This window comes from Coffea eugenioides, chromosome 7 (assembly GCF_003713205.1).
Source record: "Coffea eugenioides isolate CCC68of chromosome 7, Ceug_1.0, whole genome shotgun sequence".
In the NCBI taxonomy this organism is placed as follows: domain Eukaryota; kingdom Viridiplantae; phylum Streptophyta; class Magnoliopsida; order Gentianales; family Rubiaceae; genus Coffea; species Coffea eugenioides.
The window spans coordinates 12,829,171-12,849,444 of record NC_040041.1 but is presented as its reverse complement, the minus strand read 5'-3'; the positions used below and the strand labels follow the sequence as shown (position 1 = coordinate 12,849,444).

Here is a 20,274-nt window from a genome sequence, read left to right as displayed (position 1 = left end):
GATGGTGTTTGTCCATTGCCAGGGAGTGGCCAACCACCTAGAGCAGAAAGGAAAATAAGAAAATTTGAGAAGCAATAAACTAAGTTTAAGACTCGAAAAAAGTGGGGTTAAAGAAGCTAAGTGAGACGGAGAGAGAGCGAGACAGAAACCCAGGTGGAGATGTTGCTGTTGATAGTGTCTTTTGGCCATTTTTTCAAACAGCTAGCATTCAAAGATCACACAAGATTGCAATCCTCCACCTGGGTTTCTGTTATTTTGTCAAACAGCTAGCTCGTCTCTTGTTATTAAAGTGTGAAGGGTAAAGTAGGCATATCAGGTGAAAGTTTATGATAGAAATCTATTTTCTGCAAGAAATATGTGCCTTTCCAGTGCGTTTAAGACACACACCATATATTTGACGATTTCCGTCCACTTTTCAGAATAGTTCAAACCATGGGGTATCGACTTGTATGATATGAAATCACAAGGGATTTTTTTGTATGGTGGCTAAACCACAGGGGGCTTTTTTTTATTGTTAACCCTTTTTTATTCCCATTTTGTCAGTCTGCTCGGATGGTTCTGACTTTTGAAAGTTTAAATTGAATGGTGGGGAATATTATATTTCAAGAAAATCAATACCTTTCTTTTATTGGATATCCCCGAAGGGACTAAGGTGATAATAAACTACTGCCACATTACTATGAATGAAGCTATATTCATCGTTCACAAAAAAACATTCTCATCAAATATACTTGTCAATGTTGAGTTTTACAATTATCCGAACTCATTGCAGCCTCAAACTCCTCAGTTCTAGTGTCCTATTGATGCATTACTTCGTGGGGAGAAAATATTTTCAGATCTGAGTTTGTAGAGTTTGCCAAAAATGTCATTCGAAGGCACAGACTTGCAGAGAAATGAGGATGAAAAAATAGTAAAATGTGTGAGAAGACCTGAAAATTTGAAATACAGCATTTGGTGAAAGTAAATTTCACATTCCTGTTAAAGATTAAGATCATAATCTGCAGGCGAATTACTAAGAATGGAACGATGCTGATACAGAATCTCTTACGATAGGATCTTGGCTGTAGATAACATCTGGCTCTTCTTGTTAGAATTTTGCAATGAACTGGCGAATATCGTGACAAGAATTGGTTTCAAATCGTGATAGAAGATCACTTTCCTTTAGGCTTTATTTGTCCGGTATGATGTGCAAAGACCTTGGACAAATAACCTTTAGGGATAAGATGAAATTTGTTTGTCTTAGCCCACTTCTTGCAACAAAAGCAAGACTAAACCCTATTGAAACTAAGGAGTGCTTTTTGAGGAGAGAGTATACAATTAGTAGGAAAAGTGATTTCTGCAGCCAAACCCACTCTCTACTTGACCTCTTTATTATAGGCAAGATTGTTTGAGAAACAAAAGAACTCATTAAAGAATTGTATGAATAGATTCAACCAAGTATTTGTATGTACAAATTCATGCCACTTTTAATTCATGCATCTCATGATCTTAAGATCAAAACATGAATCTATCCTTTCATTCAAGGATTCCCATATACATGAACACATTCATAAATGAATGTACATAATCGAAACATTCACAATACTATACATGTACCAAAAAACATAAATATACATTAATTACATGTATGTACATCATACAAATTTGGAAAAGTTTCCAACAATCCCCCACCATTTTCAAAATTTAGAAAATGGATTTCTAAAAGGTCACCGAATAATCTGACACTCATATGCATAAATAATGGTGTCTTTCGATTAAACTACTATCTTAGTGAAGGTTCTTTGAAATCAATCCTTCAAGATGGTAGACAAGCTTTGAATCACTTGGACATTGGACCAACCTCATAAACACATCACACACTGAGCAATGCACAACCATAAGTTTTTCAATGATACATTTTACGGTCGTGTATCACTATCCTTTCATGAATGTTACAAAGTAAAGTCCTTAACTTTGTGGTTTGCCAAAAACCAACATTCATATAGGCGACATCTTAGTGCCCCCGCCATAGATAGTACTTTTAAGATTCGTTAAGAGTCCAATGACTCATCCTTACATTTGCACTGCCGAGAATAACATGCACTATTTAACATTTGGATGTCTAAACTTCACATAGTGCACCAACCACTAGGATGGTGTACTTTCACTCATTGAATTCAAGACTAGACGTTGTATCTAGCGTTGAATTGAGGTTCCACCATTAGTGATCAAGAATTTTGGACTTTAAACCCATCCCCTTTGATGTCCTTGACACCAAATTTCTTGATAATCCTTTTGTCAAAGGATCACTCAAATTTTCATTTGATCTCACAAAATCAATTGATATGACTCCATTTGTGATCAAATTTTTGACATAACTATGTCTTAAACCGATATGTCTTGACTTACCATTATACACTTGACTATATGCTTTAGCAAGTGTAGCTGCACTATCACAATGGATTGAGATAGGCAACAAAGGTGTTGGCCACAACGATATATCACAGAATAAATTACGTAGCCACTCAGCTTCTTTACAAGCCGAAGCAAGTGCTACAAATTCTGCTGCCATTGTTGAATCGGTGATACATGTCTGTTTCTTAGAATCCCAAGAAATTGCACCTCCACTGAGCATAAAGATCCAACCACTTGTCGACGAGTGATCATCTTTATTGGTGATCCAACTAGCATCTGAAAATCCTTCTAAAACTGAAGGATAACCGGTATAACATATACCATAGTCCTTAGTGGCATTTAAATACTTTAAAATTCTGGTTACACCTTGCCAATCTAACCTACTAGGGTTGCTTGTATATCAGCTCAATATACCGACTGCATATGCAATATCAGGTCTAGTACAAGTCATTGCATACATTAAGCACCCTATAACCTTGGCATATTCCATTTGAGATTTCGGGTCCCCCTCATTTTTCACAAAATTTATTTTGGGATCCAATGGTGTTGAGGCTGGAATACAATCACTTTGATTGAATTTATTAAGAATCTTTTCAATGTAATGTGATTGGGACAACATTATATTGTTATCATATTTGAAAATTCTTATACCAAGAATGACATCTGCCTCACCCATGTCTTTCATGTCAAATTTGTTTGAAAGCAAAGTTTTTGTGACTTCAACTTGTTCCAAGTCAGTCCCAAAAATTAACATGTCATCAACATATAAACAAATTATGACACCTTTGCCATCATTAAACTTGCTATAAATGCATTTATCAGATTCATTTATTTTGAATCCACTAGCAAGAATAATTTGATCAAATTTCTGGTGCCATTGCTTCGATGCTTGTTTTAGTCCATATAAAGACTTTACAAGTTTACACACCTTATGCTCTTGACCAGGTATCACAAACCCTTCGGGTTGCTCCATATATACTTCTTCATCCAAATCACTATTCAAGAATGCTGTTTTAACATCCATTTGGTGAATGACCAGATTTTGGATAGAAACTATAGCAAGTAGCACTCTAATTGTAGCAATTCTAGCTACTGGAGAATATGTGTCAAAATAGTCCATACCATACTTTTGTATAAACCCTTTGGCAATCAACCTGGCCTTGAAATTATCAATCGTTCCATCGATCTTCATTTTCTTTTTGAAGATCCACTTACAACCAATTGGTTTTGAACCAGATGGTAAGTCTACTAATTTTCAAGTTTTATTACCCATGATTGAGTCCATCTCATCATTAATAGCTTCCTTCCAAAAGGGAGCATCTTGTGAGTTCATTGCTTCTTCATAGGTCTTGGGATCAGCCTCTGTATTGAAGCAATATGAAATTTGGCTGCTCACTTGGCTGCTCACTGTATCTCTAGTTCCTTCAACTAGATACATATAAAAGTCTGAACCGAAATCTTTTGATTTTCTAGCTCTTTTGCTCATTCTCAATTCAATGGTTTCATTTTCACCATCTTTTATCAATTCACTTGATTTTGGAATGGCATCTTTTATAGAGGTAAACCTATTCTCTTCAAAAATAACATCTCTAGATTCAATTATGGTTTTAACTGAAATTGAATCGTTAGGTTCAATTACCATGAACCTATATGCTTGTTATTTTGTGCATATTCTAAGAATATACACTCCACACCTCTTTCTCCCAATTTCTTTTTTTGAGGTTCTGGGAGTTTTACAACAGCCCTACAACCCCAAACTTTTAAATAGTTTAGGTTGGGCTTCCTTTTATTCCAAAATTCACAAGGGGTTATAGAGCTTTTTTTATTAGGAACTCTATTTAGAATATGACAAGCCGTTAATAAGGTTTTACCCCAAAATCCTTGACTTAGTCCAGATTTTGACAAAAGTGCATTAACCATTTCTGTCAATACACGATTTTTCCTTTCGACTACACCATTTTGGTGTGGTGTATAAGGAGCAGTCACCTCATGTTTTATCCCAACAGACTCAAAATAGGTAATATCATAATACTCTCCACCTCTATCTGTCCTTAGACATTTGATAAAGGATTCACAATGAAGTTCAACTTCTGATTTGTATGTCTTGAATTTTTGCAATGCTTCACCTTTTGAGTGTAACGAGAAAACATGACAGTATCTACTATAATCATCAATAAAAGTCACAAAGTAATTTTTGCCACCCAAAGTAGGAGTACCATGCAAATCACATACACTACTATGAATAAGATCCAAGATTTTAGATGACCTTTTAACTTTAGAAAATGAATTTCTTGTGATTTTTGTTAGCATGCATGTTTTGCATTTTCCTTTAATTTTATCACAATATGGCAGCAAATCAAATCTCATCATTTCATGCATTCTTTTATAATTAACATGGCCAATCCTATTATGCCACAATTCTAAAGAAGACTCAACCAAATACGCAGAAACAATATCATTCTTATTATTTCTGATTGCAAGTACATTCAAATTAAACATCCCATTGCACAGATAATCCTTGCCTACAAACATACCACCTTCAGACAAAATAAATTTGTCCGCCTCAAACACAAGTCTAAAGCCAAATTTATTTAACAGACCAGCCGACACCAAGTTCTTCCTAACTTCCGGTACATAAAACACATTTGTCAAGGTTACAACATTGCGGGAAGTAAATTTTAATTCTACTTCTCCAATGCCTTGAACCAGAGTTGTAGCAGAATTTTTCATATAAACAACGGTGCTTTCATCCACCGATTTCATGGACTTGAAGAACATTCTATTGTTGCACGCGTGTCGCGTAGCTCCAGAATCAACCCACCAAGCAAAATCATCTTCAATCATATTGATTTCAGATATCATTGCCACAAGATTTTTGCTTGTATTTTGGGAAGACTCTTGCTTCTTCTTCTTGTTTTGAAAAATCTTGCACTCGGACTTGTAATGTCCCTCTTTCTTGCAATAGAAGCATTGTCCCTTCTTCCTTTTCTTGGACTGGATCTTGGGTTGTTGGCCCTTCTTGCTTCCTTGAGACTTTTCAGTTTGTCTCTCCTCAATCACATGCACTTTTGAAGTAGAATCTTTATTCTCTTCAAGGATTTGAGTATCCTTCTTTTCTTGCATGCGAATTTCCTCTTCTACTCGAAGAGATTTAGCAAGAACCTGAAGAGAGATATCCTCTTTCTTATGTTTGAGGTCTCTCTTGAAATCTTTCCAAGAAGGTGGTAACTTATCTATTATAGAGCAAACAATAATGGTTTCGTCCATGTGTAGATTGTGTTGTGTGAAGTGATTAAGAAACCTTTCATCTCACTAAATTGCTCCATAACAGACTTACTATCCACCATCTTATAATTATTAAAAGACGAGACAAGAAACTTCTTACTTGTAGCATCTTCTTGCATGTACTTGGACTCCAAACGATCTCAAAGTTCCTTGGCGGTGGTAATTGAATGGTAGACATCAAACAGGCTGTCGCTCATGGTATTGAGGATGTGATCACGGCATATTTCATCGTCGTTCTCCCATTCCTGACGTTTCCGGATGTCTTCAAGAGTTTCTTCCTCGGGATTGATCAATGATTTTGGTGTGGTTAAAACATAGACCACTTTGAGTGCAGTGAGAAGGAAACGAACACGTTTTTGCCAACGAATGATATTTCCTCCATCAAACCTCTCGAGCTTGACAATGTTGGATGTCAATTCTTTCAAGGTACCAGCCATTGTAAAGTATGAAATAAAGCCTAAAGATTGTTAGAATTTTGCAATGAACTGGCGAATATCGTGACAAGAATTGGCTTCAAATCGTGATAGAAGATCACTTTCCTTTAGGCTTTATTTGTCCGATATGATGTGCAAAGACCTTGGACAAATATCCTTTATGATAAGATGAAGTTTGTTTGTCTTACACTCTTGCACAAAGCAAGACAAACCCTTTTGAACTAAGGAGTGCTTTTGGGAGAGTATACAATAGTAGGAAAGTGATTTTCTGCAGCAAACCACTCTCTACTTGACCTCTTTATATAGGAAGATTGTTTGAGAAACAAAAGAACTCATTAAATACTTGTATGAATAGATTCAAAGTATTGTGTACAAATTCATGCACTTTAATTCATGCATCTCATGATCTTAAGATCAAAACATGAATCTATCCTTTCATTCAAGGATTCCATATACATGAACACATTCATAAATGAATGTACATAATAGAAACATTCACAATACTATACATGTACCAAAAAACATGAATATACATTAATTACATGTATGTACATCATACAAATTTTAAAAAGTTTCCAACACTTCTCACATTCCCACATTCTGGCTCAACTTTTTCCACTCTCGATCCTATTCAACCATTCTTGTTTCTCAAGTCAAGCCTGTGAAAAAAGCACCTTCCGACCATTGAACAGGCACATCATTGCATGGTATCTCCTCTTTGATCTCATGTTCAATGACATTTACTCTAGGCAGACTAATGTCTTCCTTCTTATCAGTTTCAGCAGATTCTATCACATATTGATTGTAGATTCTTCTCTGTTATCAAGCTGAGCGGGTTCTATTATATGGACATCTGTCATCTTTTTGCTGTCATGTTCAGATGATTCTACTCAATAGACAGCAGTAGAGGTGTGAATGGCTGTGGCAATTTCAAAATCTTCGTTAGAATCTATCGCCACTGTCTCATCTGGTGGTGTACGAAGAAGTGATGAGCTTTTCAATAAAGATTATTGTGCCCCAATATATAAAATCAAATTAGTGTCAGTAAGCATGTGACAGAACTCAAAGCTGGAGATTATGTGCTTCTTGTATTTACCGGAGAGTGCAAGAAATGCAAGCACTGCAAGTCAGAGCATCAACAGTGACAGAGGAGTGATGCATTGCTTAGTGATGGGAAGTCAAGATTCTCAATACATGGGAAAACAATTTATCATTTTGTTGGAACTTCCCTTTTCAGTGTATATACTATGGTACGTGGGATTTGTTGCAAAGATCAACCCTGAAGGTCCATTTGATGAAGTTTGTGTTCTTAGCTGTGGAATATCCACAAGTTGGAGATTTTTGGCAAGCTCAAAACTGTTAATGAATGCTTTTTTTCTTTATGTATCTTTCTTGCAAAATTTAATATGGAGAAAGTATATTTGGTGCAGGTCTTGGTGCTACTCTGAATGTTGCTAACCCGCCCAAGGGTTCCAATGTTGCAATTTTTGGACTCAGAGCTGTTGAGTTTGCCGTGAGAATCATTACTGTACTTTAAAACTTCAATTGACAGTGAAAGCTGGTTTCATCATGCATGTTACTGCTGGCAGCTGCTCATGCCTACCACTTTTTGTTATCAGGCGGCTGAAGACGGGCGAGTTGCAGGTGCTTCAAGGATAATAGGGGTTGATCTAAACTCTGAACGATTCATGAAGATGACTAAATTAGTCTTTCAGCTGCATCTCTTTCCATTTCACATTCTTCAAGGAATTGTCCAAATCAATAAAAGAAAAGATTGACAGCTAGAAGAAAACACACTAATTGATTGAAATCTGATAATCTATTACCTTTGATCTGTTGAGAGCTAAAAAATTTGGTGTCGCTGAGTTTGGGTTTGGAAATGTCGAAATCAATCAAAGAAAATATAGACAGCTGGAAGAAAACATGCTTATTGATTTATATCTGATAATCTATTTCCTTTCATCTGCTGACAGCTAAAAAATTTGGTGTCACTGAGTTTGTAAACCCAAAGGACTTTGACAAGCCTGTTCAAGAGGTAATTGTTGTTTTTGCTTAATGTGTTTAGACAAAAAATCTAAAATTAAACTTCCTGGTCACAGTGAAAATAGTGTTTTATCTTTAGGTAATTGCTGAGATGATGGTAGCATAGATAGAAGTGTTGAATGTGCTGGAAGCATCAACGCAATGATCTCTGCATTTGTATGTGCTCATAATGAAATTTCCACATTCTATTTTCCTCCTGGACAAAATATTATTTGGTCTGATGTTTGCACAGCAAAAGCCAACTTCAACTCTAAACCACGGTAACTAAAAACCGCGGTCTGACCTTCCTCCAGTGGTTGCAAAGTACATGAACAAGGTAGTTTTATTAAGACAATGAAACTTCTTGACTTCAACAGGATTGTAATGACAATAGCTGGTTCAGACATAGTAATATTACCATATTGGCTTCCCAAAGCGAGTTAAGTTAAGAGAAAGTACTGCTATCCCGTGGCAAACTGAAACTTCAAGACAGCAAGAATTACTAAGTTTCTCTAATTCATTCTGGTTCTGTTGAACTAGTAAGATAATCTAGCAAAGCTGAGCAGAGTCGTGCCATTTGCTTTCTGACCAGCAGCAAAACGTATACATTCATTTTGCCATATAAACTACGGCAATTATGTGGCACTGATTTCTTATCCTCAGTAAACTCATGCTTGCGGGAACCTGAACTTGAAAGTTTGTCACCAATGAAGTTCCAGTTTCAAGAGCTGCAACAAGGTATTTTGGAATAAAACGGAGAGGGCCATCAATGCTTATCCGATGAATACCTATTGTCCTGAGCTTGATGTTATGATTATTAGTTATCTTTTCTCCAGAAAATGTAGGGCATGTAACTTTCCTTTACTATCCTTCACTCTACAAATGTAATAAAATGACAACAAAAGTTTCTCATTCTTCGGTAGCTTGATCACTTTTGTTCAAGATGTTTAAAGCACTGTAATGCTACTGGAATTTTCCTTTGGCACTAGATCAATTTGTAAATGTCGACTAGAATTTCTGATCTTCACAATCAGTATCTTTAATCAACATGCATTGAGAGTAATAAAAGCTCAAGACAGTATTAGTTATGAACGCAGGAACAACGTGATATCCTGCTGGAATCGAATTCAGAAAAAAGATGAGAAGGGAACATTGCATGAAAGGAAACTGTGGAAAGAACCTGTCTCTAAAAGTTTCTTTTCTGTCTAATGGACAGTTGATATTCAAGGCAGATAGCAATTAGTACATTTTTTCTTCCGCCATCGTGCTTCTCTAGATTTAATGACTACTCTTTGGGAATTAAGGGCGGTGCAGCTGGAATTAGACCAATAAAAGCAAAGATACTTCCAAGAACTCAACAATCTAGCAACATTCTTGGCATGAAAAGCAGCTTGACTGATTCTCACATTAATCAAGCAATGACGCCAAAAATTCCCCGTCCTCCATGAAAACATTAAAATGTATCTAATGGACAATAAAGATCAGAGTCCCATTACTCGTTAGCTAATCCTGCGGTGTTGTGGTGGCAACTTTAAACAACCAACTACCAATTATGCCATTCTAAACTACTTGTGATGAAGAAGACTTGATACTCCGGAGGCTCAGATTTTCTGGCAAAGGAACAAAACAGAATCTTATTTGCTACCAGTTCTGCAACTTAGTAAAATTAGGGTAGGTAATTTATTTAAGTGCTTTCTTCTTGACATTTTAAAATTGAATTGTGAGAAGTTTCCAACTTTTTTGGGTCCTAAACTGCGGAGGGATTCAACAGGCAGAAAAATATGAGCAAGGCCTGATGGAAATAGAGGAGAATATGGATTGCCAATATAGGAGGCAACGGAGTACAAGAAAATATAAAAACATTATATACCCGAAACCAAATCGAGAATTCGGGCACTGAATTAAGATTAGACAGCGGTCCCTGGAACAAATATGCTTTGCAGTTAGATCCAAACAATGTTCTATGAAACTCACCTAAGAACAACTCAGGGTATCCTTTACAATATGCACGAGAAAAGAAAACTCAAGTCTACCCCTGATTTCTTGCAATACAGGATACTGAATGTTCTGCGAAACAAAACCAAGATGCAGTCGACTACGGAACAAAAGAAAGCAACATCACGAAAGTGTTTATGCTACAAATGAAAAATATAACATTCTAAAAACCATAACCATCAAACCGAACAGCAAAGGCAAGGAAACAAGAAATACAATCCCGGCTGTCCCTTTTCGGAATAATTTTGAACCCCAACTGGTCTTCAAACCATCATAGTAAGACATAAAAACAAAGGCATTCTTTCTTTCAGCTACTGTATCAACCGCTGGACTTTTGTTCTCATTGAATTCATTATCTAAAAGGGATCCTGATTATGGTTGCATCATACTAAAATGCATAACTTCCTTCACCCTTTTGTATAGATCATAAGTTGGTGCAGATTTACAATCCACTCCTTTATTCTCCCATAAATCAGCATCTGATCCTTTGTCCAACACAACAAAGGGATTATTACTACATTCAACTATTGCATCAATTCCATCAACTCCTGGACCTTTGTAGCAGTGACGATTATTAACTATTGCATCAGCCCCTGGACTTCTGTCAGACTCGAGATTACCAACTATTGCATCAACCTCTGGATTTTTGTTGTAGTGAATATTATCAACTATTCTATCAACCTCAGGACTTTTGTCGCCGTTAAGATAATTGTCTAAACAGAATTTAGTTGATGGATGCATCATATTCATATATGATTCATATGAATATGATTCTTGCATCGTGTTAAAATCAAAAACTCTGTTATCATCATCTTCTTCATAGTGATCATAGATTAGTGAAGAACTCCAGTAACCGTGAGTATCTTCCCCTGAATCAACCTCTGATTCGTCCGCAAAAATCAGACGTCTTCGAATTTCTTCAATGGTTTTCTTCATCGGAAGAGAAGGCGATGGAGGCTGGCGACTCCTCACAGCAAGGTAATGGAATTACGTCTGATGTGGCAAATGGTGCGCTCGTGAAGGTAGACCAAGTTCACGACCCACGTGATATGGTGTCAGTTGGAGACACCCCCTTGTGAGTACAAGTACAAGTATAAGAACAGACACGAAATCCTCTATGCCTTAAAATCCACGATTTAAAAATGTGCCACAATTTAAAGATGTGTTCGAAGAGCTTAAATGGGAGAAATTACATGGTAGGATCCCTCGTATATCAAAACCTTTTAAAGATGATTCACAACGCGATAAAGACAAAGACCAAGACCAGAAACTAGTTCACGAGCAATTTACCCAAGTGATTTCAAAGAAAGCGAGGAAGCAGCTTTCAAAAAAAGGTAAAACAATGCAAACATGTCAAGATGTTAAATCAAATTCCCATGCTCACTCACAAGCCCACAAATGTGGGGCACCATCATATGGATGATTTCGTTCGATTCATCTGTTATGTGTTTAGATTCGCAGATTTTTTCGTATGTGCGTATTATTGTTGTTCCTTAGCTGTCCCTTTTACTTTAACAGAGGTCAGGTTTGGCCCCCCTCTAATTCGCTGTACTCTTTTCGGATATAAATAAATTAAGGGATGGATCCCTATTTAAAAAAAAAAATGGTTTTCCTTTGCATCTCTTGAATTTCACGATCAATGTGTTCAATATCCCTCATGAGTTGGTTATCAGATTAACTAGCAATCGAGTTTGCTACTTTGCTTTCAACCTGTTTGGACTTCTTTTTCTTGGAAAACCACCATGTGTTGCTCCTTGTTGGTCTCGACGAGGAAGTAGTGCCCTTTTAAGTCATGATCAATCTCTGGAAACATCAAATCAACCTCTGTTTCGTAGGAGAAAAATCAAGACATGTATATGTAATACAATTTTTAGTCATAAACAATTCTACTCCTAAAATCTTCTTTTTGCAAAAGGATCTTAATTCATTTGCAAAAGAAAATAAACCAAGCATGGAATTTCTAAAATGACTAAAATTTGAGCATTTCTAAGATATTACTATTTCGTCGTAATATTTTTTTTGTAAATGTTATTGATTTAGAATGACAACATACACAATTGCTCAAACCTCTTTCTTTGTGATTTAGAACTACACTGATCAATTCTCGAGTGATGCCTTACTTTATTAAATGCTAATTGGGTAAAAAAAAAAAAAAGCCTCTTGTTGTTTAGCGAACTGAAAAGCCTCCTGTGATCTCAAAACATACAATCTAACACCTCATGATTTGAATTAAACTGAAAAAACAACGGAAATCATCAAAACTAACGTGTTTGAAACACACGCACTTGTTTTGCAACTAGTGGTACCTAAAAGCAGTTTTTTTATAATTAATTTTAATTTGAAATACCCATTTTTCCTCTTACAAAAAAGCCCCCTATGGTCAACTTAACCTATAGAAAAGCTCTTTGTAGTTTTGAAACGTACAAGTTGGAAGTGGTACCTAAAAACAGTTTTTTTATAATTAATTTTCATTTGATATACCCGTTTTACCCCTTACAAAAGAGCCCCTATGGTCAACTTAACCTACAGAAATGCCCTTTGTAGTTTTGAAACATACAAGTTCGATTTAATCCAAAACTTTTAGGAAAATATTGAAAAAGGAGTAAAGCTTCTTGAGAGAAATCAACCATCGGTCTTATGTACACTACATTTGGGGTATGGGAAAAGGTTTAAATTTTGGATTTTTGCTATTATAATATTGTTTCGAGGCTTTTTTTTAAGAATTTAAAGTAAAAATTTCAATACTTTTTCTTTGTATAAAGTGAAGGAAAATTTTGCAAAATAGTTGCTTATATCTTTCTCAAGCTCTCGAGTGGGTTGCAAAACTAGACCTTACAATACTAGTACAAGATTTATGAGTGTTCACAAAACGCGAAAGTAAAAATTGTCCAGGTCGAAAAAACCATCAAAAGGGATGTACTTTACGTATGCAATGGATGATTGTGGATTTTTTTTTGTGATCATGGTATTATCCCATATATAGATATTAACCAAACTAGAGCAACTGTTTTATGCATGAAAGGATGAATATTATATTTTTTGAAACCACAAGGGACTTTCCAGTAAGTTGGCTTAACAATTGGGAGGTTTTCTGCATTTTATCCTTATATGTATTAGGGTATTTTTGTCATTTTGTTTACCCATGTTAGTCTTGACAATTTTTGTCGCCTTTTCAGTTTAGTTCAAACCATGAGATGTCGAATTGTATGTTTAGAAATCATGGGAGATTTCCTGTATATTCACTTCACCACAAGTGGCTTTTTTTTTTTTTAACCAATGCTAATTTGAAAAAATTAATTATGTGCAGCTATATCGTACATAAAGTTTACAATACATGCACATACATATATTTTTATGAATTAATATTTTATGCACTGACAGTATAGTAATTTTTTTTACACAAGCAACTTTGGATGTATGCCACGTGTATGATTAAATGTCAAATTTGAATTTATGTTACATGGCGTTATCTAACTCAACTTGTGTAAAAATAAAAATAAAAAATTATTTGCTGACAGTGTATAATAAAATCTATTCTATTTTCATTTGTGCCTAAGAGTTTATAATGTATGTATAGATGTTCCATTTCATTGTCTTGTAAATTTCTTAAGATATGCATTAAAATTGATACATTGAATCATATAGAGGTTTGGGTTATATTAGGAATCATTTTATTAGAGGTTTTGAATCATATCTATGTAGGATCAAATGTATTAGGAATTTCTAGGTAGGTTAATAATTACAAAAGTTTTTGGTAAAATTTGTTTATTTTTTATGTTGTTAAAAACGATCAAAACTTAAGTAAATGTATAAGAACTGTCATTCTTTTCCCCTAATTTATATACAAAAACTAAAGCAAGCGTTGAAGTGCCAAAATGCACAAACTAAGAACATTTTTATTTTTCTAATTTGCTTAATTTTGGCCTTCAATTGGGTGAAAAGTGGAATTACCTCAACCTAATTCAATGATGATTAAAAAAAAAAACAACCGTCTGAATAATACAAGAATACTTTTAAAGAAAAATACAAGAAACCCCAAACATTTTTATATGCTGAAAAGTTTAGAACTAAACGTTTAATTGATCAATTCCATAGTTTTCATCTTTTGTCCGGTTCAATTCCATATATTTTGAAGGGATAATTTCAGAAACCTCCCCTGAGGTTTTTGATAATTTCACTGAGCTCCCCTGAGGTTTGAAAAATTACACTTACCTCTCTTGATTTGATAGTTTTAGTAATAAAATCTTAAAATAATATTGACTTGGTCAATTTTTTAAATAAATACCTAAAAATGTCCTTATGTAATGAGTTTTAATTTATTTTTCTATACAATTATAAGATTATCTAGTATAATTATAAATGAAAAGGGTGCCAAATTTTTTATGTTCATATCTACTATTTGATAAACAACTATAATAATAAATTTATCACTATGATAAGATACTTTTGATGATGCTTTATTATTGATTTATATTTATAAGATAGAAAAGAAAATGTTGAAATAATTTATTTAAATTTTATGAATTTTTTGGGTAGTGGGATTATCATAATTTGGTAGTGATTTGGAGCCATTTATTTTTGATTTATTGTTAATTTTAGTACCAAAAAATAGAAAACAAATATAAACAAAAACATTGGATTACATATAAAATTAACTTGTCAAAAAAAAAATCACTAGTTCGGCATTTGGTTACAATAGAAACTAGAAGCAATAGTGGTAGTTCTACAGTTTTATTGACAAAAAATTAAAAAAAAAAAGGAATAAGAAGAAAAAAGAATGAAAAAATAATTTTAAAACTCGTTTTAAGTATAAGCATACCAAATAAAGGAATTTCATTAAAATATTTAAGGGTAAAATTGTTATTTTAAATGACAAGGGAGGTATGTGTAATTTTTTAAATCTCAAGGGAGCTCAGTGAAATTGTTAGGAACCTCAGGGGAGGTTTCTAAAATTATCCCTATTTTGAATTCGAACATTACTAGAATGGACATTCCCTATATTACAAATGATTTATTTACAATATGAAATTGAGAAAATCAAATACCAAGTCTTCAAATTTAGTTTCATAAAAGTCTAATGAGAAAAATGACTGCAAGTTATAAAAATTCAACTAGAAGAAAACAAGAGCCAATTCGTCACATTTGGGAAAATATCTTTTAGTTCACCACATATGATAAAAATTAAAATAATATGAACATTCTGTTATAAAATTAATGAAATGATAAGTATGGATGTCTATTCATTCTCTAAGAGATATATTAGAATATTCATTCCCTTATAAGGTTGATTGATATATTCATGTATCTTCTCGTAGTTCGTTCATATAAAACTATTAAATTCATGTATCCAAAGTACTCAATTCATGTATCTATATTAATTTTATAAGTCTTATTTGTAGCCTTTGATACCTTTGGAAATAAAAGCGAATGAAAAATATGTTCTCACCACCAATTGGAATCAGGTATTTGTCCATCAAGGGCTCTTACCAAAGCCTACAATATTATTTGTCGATCAGTGCTAAATGATTTGGTCCATTTGTTCATAAATCAACCAATCAGATACAGTTGATAAAGAACTAATAGACAACTGTTAGTTACTTCTTTTCCATTTTTTTTTCTTTGCCACAGAAAAGAATCCTGGGAACTTGGATTTGCAAAACTAAAACAACTGATCAAATCTGGTTTCCCATTTCCTAAAACCATGGATTTAGCATCTTCATTTCTCGTCAAATCAACCAAGAATTATTTATTGATGCCAGTAATAAAATATAACAACTTGAGACCAGCTTGCTTTCTTTTCTCTTAACTTTTTATAGTTTTTAATAACGGATTTGGACACTACATCGTTTTCTTGGTTTCTTTTTCCTAATTGGACAAACTGTATGCCAAACCTCAAGTTTTGCTAGTCTCAAAAATATTGTTTTTTCAGAATCTGTACCTGGCAATGTCAACTACTATTTTTTTTTAATCTTTTCTTTTTGGATGGTTTAAGGGAAAAAGTCAACTGGTTTCAGAAACCGGAAAATATAAACCAAGGCAGCATCTGTTTGCAGCTTTCTCTTCTGCTTTCCAATACTGCAGAAGCAATCCTGGTTTTCTTTAGAAGCCAAGGGGAAAAAGGATAAAAATAAAAATGAAACCTCTTGCATTTAACTTGTACTACCACTGCTATATATATCCACCTTCAACAAACTCTTTCTCCACAACAAAACCATCTGCCTAAGTTTAAAAATAAAAATGAAACCTCTTGCATTTAACTTGTACTACCACTGCTATATATATCCACCTTCAACAAACTCTTTCTCCACAACAAAACCATCTGCCTAAGTTTCAATTTGATCACGAGAAAAGTTTTCAGAATATTCAAGATGTCTACTTGCTCCAGTACTGAAGGTCAAGTGATACGCTGCAAAGGTACTTCCATTTCAAATCATTTCCCTTGTTTTAGATGTGTCGACATTGAACACCATAAAACTCTGATTTTTCGTTGGCTAATGAATGCGGAAAGTAATCTTAACATGCCTTAACCAACTTGACTGAGTTGTGAACAACTGTTTGGTTTTGAAAAAATTTTTGTCTAACTTTGTTGTTGCAATTTGCAGCTGCTGTGGCATGGGGACCAGGGAAGCCACTGGTAATTGAGGAAGTTGAGGTTGCACCACCCCAGGCAATGGAAGTTCGCCTGAAGATCCTCTTCACTTCCCTTTGCCATACTGATGTTTACTTCTGGGAAGCAAAGGTTCTAATGACATGAGAATAATTTGTTGTACATGCACCTAAAAACAAATATTTGCCAGTTTTAACAAGATTATTGTTGTCAATGTGCAGGGGCAGACCCCAGTGTTTCCTAGAATATTTGGTCATGAGGCTGCAGGGTATGAGAATAATTTGTCTTGGATTGACTGCTAATTTAGAATGTTCTTGGATGGCATAAGCCAAATCAACTTGTGCTTTACGAATTTTTTTTTTTTCAGGATAGTGGAAAGTGTTGGTGAGGGTGTGACGGAACTCAAACCTGGTGATCATGTGCTTCCTGTATTCACAGGAGAGTGTAAGGAATGCAGACACTGCAAGTCAGAGGAGAGCAATATGTGTGACCTCCTCAGGATCAACACTGATAGAGGAGTGATGCTTAATGATGGGAAATCAAGATTTTCAATAAACGGGAAACCAATTTATCATTTTGTTGGAACTTCCACTTTCAGTGAATACACTGTGGTACATGTTGGCTGTGTTGCAAAGATCAATCCTGAAGCTCCACTTGATAAAGTTTGTGTTCTCAGCTGTGGAATCTCCACGGGTTGGAAATTTGTTTGAAAATCCATAACTTGATGTCCTTTTAGATTCAACTTTTCATTCCTACAATAACATGGGCATCGTATATTATGGGCACAGGTCTTGGTGCTACCTTGAATGTTGCAAAGCCACCGAAGGGCTCAACAGTTGCAATTTTTGGACTAGGAGCTGTTGGTCTTGCTGTAAGAATCTGTTCTGCATATGAATTTTATACCGAGTACTATTGTACTATGGCTGCTGCTTCCAGGAAATTTCATGCTATTACTTTTCTATGATAGGCTGCTGAAGGAGCTCGAATTGCTGGTGCATCAAGAATCATTGGGGTTGATTTGAACTCCAACCGATTTGAAGAAGGTACACAACAAGCCCTTATAATACACATTTCCATATGTTCATACTTTCTTCTGCTATAGAGTTCCTAAATCACAAAAGAAACTAAATAAGAAAGAAAACTAGGCTTACTTTTAATTGCTTTCTGTCTGTTCTCATTTTTCTGTAACCAGCCAAGAAATTTGGTGTAACGGAGTTTGTGAACCCAAAGGACTACAACAAGCCTGTGCAAGAGGTATTTCTTGTTTCTGAGGCAATTTATACCTGACAATAGATATTCAGCTCATGATGCCTTGAACAATTTGTCTTCAGGTTCTTGCAGAGATAACAGATGGGGGTGTAGACCGCAGTATTGAATGTACTGGAAGTATCAATGCAATGATCTCTGCATTTGAGTGTGTTCATGATGTAATCTCCTTACTCTTTACTTTGTTTTAAGAAACGTAGTGGCTAACCTAATATGAGATTTGAATGCGATAATTAGTCATTTTAAAGTCTGAATATACTGAATAATGACGTTGCAGGGATGGGGTGTTGCTGTACTTGTTGGAGTACCAAATAAGGATGACGCATTCAGAACTCATCCAATCAATGTCCTGAATGAGAAGACACTCAAGGGAACATTTTTTGGCAATTATAAACCGCGCACTGACCTTCCTTCGGTGGTTGAGAAGTACATGAATAAGGTAAGCTGATTTCTCTTGGGTCCAAAACTGATAGGCTGTTATGTGAAGCATCTTTATGGAGAAGGAAGTTATGTACCGATTTGTGTACATCAATTAGCCAGTTGCACTGACACGACATTCCCCCAAATATGTACTTCATCCTTCGACAAGCAGTATATGCTTCTAGTCTTATATACAAGGAATTGGCATAATAATCTGTTTGCACTTCATTCTTTAGAAACCTCTTAGACTATCTTCTCTTCATTGAACTAATTCTTGAGTCTGTTACTGCAGCAGATAAGATTAGTTTTTGTGTGAATTGATGGGAATATGAATTGCATCAAATTGCCATAGAGAGTCTATGTTCCTAACAGAATGGTGGTTTTTAATAAATACAGGAGCTTGAACTTGAGAAGTTTATCACCCATGAAGTGCCTTTCTCAGAGATCAACAAGGCATTTGAGTACATGCTCAAAGGAGCGGGCCTGCGCTGCATTATTCACATGGGAGCATAGTGCAGCATCCCTGGCAAAGTAGACGAATCAAATAATTAGCTAAATTTGATACGTTGGAATCATCATGTTTTCACCTGTACCAGAAAAGTACCTTGTAACTCAACTTTATTTCCAGTTTTGTATACATAAATAAAGACCTTTAAATCATCTTAAATAGCACATATATCATCAACTGCGTTTACAGTTTAGAACATTACTCTGCATCTTACCTCTTTGATAGATTCATTTTTCTTCATGATGGAACTAGATTCTATGCTTTTAACATCTCACAGATGTAGTCTTAAGCTGATTACAATGATAAAAAATGAGCTTTTTTTTTTTTTTTAAGGGATGTCATCCCTTAATTTATTAATATCCGAAAAGAGTACAGCGAATTAGAGGGGACCAAACCTGACCTCTGTTAAAGTAAAAGGAAGAGCTAAAGACAACAATAATACGCACATATAGAAAAATCTGCGAATCTAAACACATAACAAATGAATCGAACGAAATCATCCACATGAGGGTGCCCCACATTTGTGGGATTGTGAGTGAACGTGAGAGTTTGATTTAACATCTTGACGTGTTTGCATTGTTTTACCTTTTTTGAAAGCTGCTTCCTCGCTTTCTTTGAAATCACTTGGGTAAATTGCTCGTGAACTAGTTTCTGGTCTTGGTCTTTGTCTTTATCGCGTTGTGAATCATCTTCTTCTTCTTCATTTTTGTCATCATTGCATGTTGTACTTGAATGAAGAAATGGCTTTTGATATACGAGGGGGATCTTACCATGTAATCTCTCCCATTTAAACTCTTCGAACACATCTTTAAATTGTGACACATCTTTAAACCATGTATTTTGAGGCATAGAGGATTTCGTTCCTGTTCTTGTACTTGTATCCACAAGGGTGTGTCTCCAACTGACACCATATCACGTGAGTCATGAACTTGGTCTACCTTCGCGAGCGCACCGTTTGCCACATCAGACGTAATTCCATTACCTTGCTGTGAGGAGTCGCCAGCCTCCATCGCCTTCTCTTCTGATGCAGCCTCTGTGAATGCGCCATTAGTTGGTTGAATGGAATGGTCATTCTCAGACTCTGGATCAGTGAATTCCCCATCCTCAAGTGGATTCAAAGTCGAAGTCTGCAGCCCAACATCTGCTCCATGCTCCGGCACCACAACCCGATCTGTGACAATAACAGACTTTGCAGCTTCTCCTATCCGAGAAGTTCAAGACTTCGAACTCTCAATATTGCTGCTTTGTCGGATTTCAAAATTGAGGAATGTAGTTTTGATTTTCACCTTAAATGTTATAATATATGTTTTAGACATGATCGATCTGTTTATCTTACCTGCTAC

At 35.2% G+C, this 20,274-nt stretch overlaps 1 protein-coding gene and 1 pseudogene across 1 annotated transcript; both read left to right on the top strand.

The window, feature by feature from the left end:
- LOC113776946 overlaps positions 1-9,583 on the top strand; it is a 30,381-nt pseudogene extending 20,798 nt beyond the window's left edge.
- Positions 9,584-16,498: 6,915 nt separating this feature from the next.
- LOC113777874 (alcohol dehydrogenase 1-like) lies at positions 16,499-18,936 on the top strand. The gene is made up of 10 exons (XM_027323093.1): positions 16,499-16,544; positions 16,733-16,869; positions 16,959-17,005; positions 17,105-17,430; positions 17,526-17,608; positions 17,705-17,780; positions 17,930-17,991; positions 18,069-18,164; positions 18,281-18,442; positions 18,820-18,936. The coding sequence occupies exons 1-10, from the start codon at positions 16,499-16,501 to the stop codon at positions 18,934-18,936; spliced, it is 1,152 nt and encodes a 383-aa protein (XP_027178894.1).
- Positions 18,937-20,274: the final 1,338 nt, after the last annotated feature.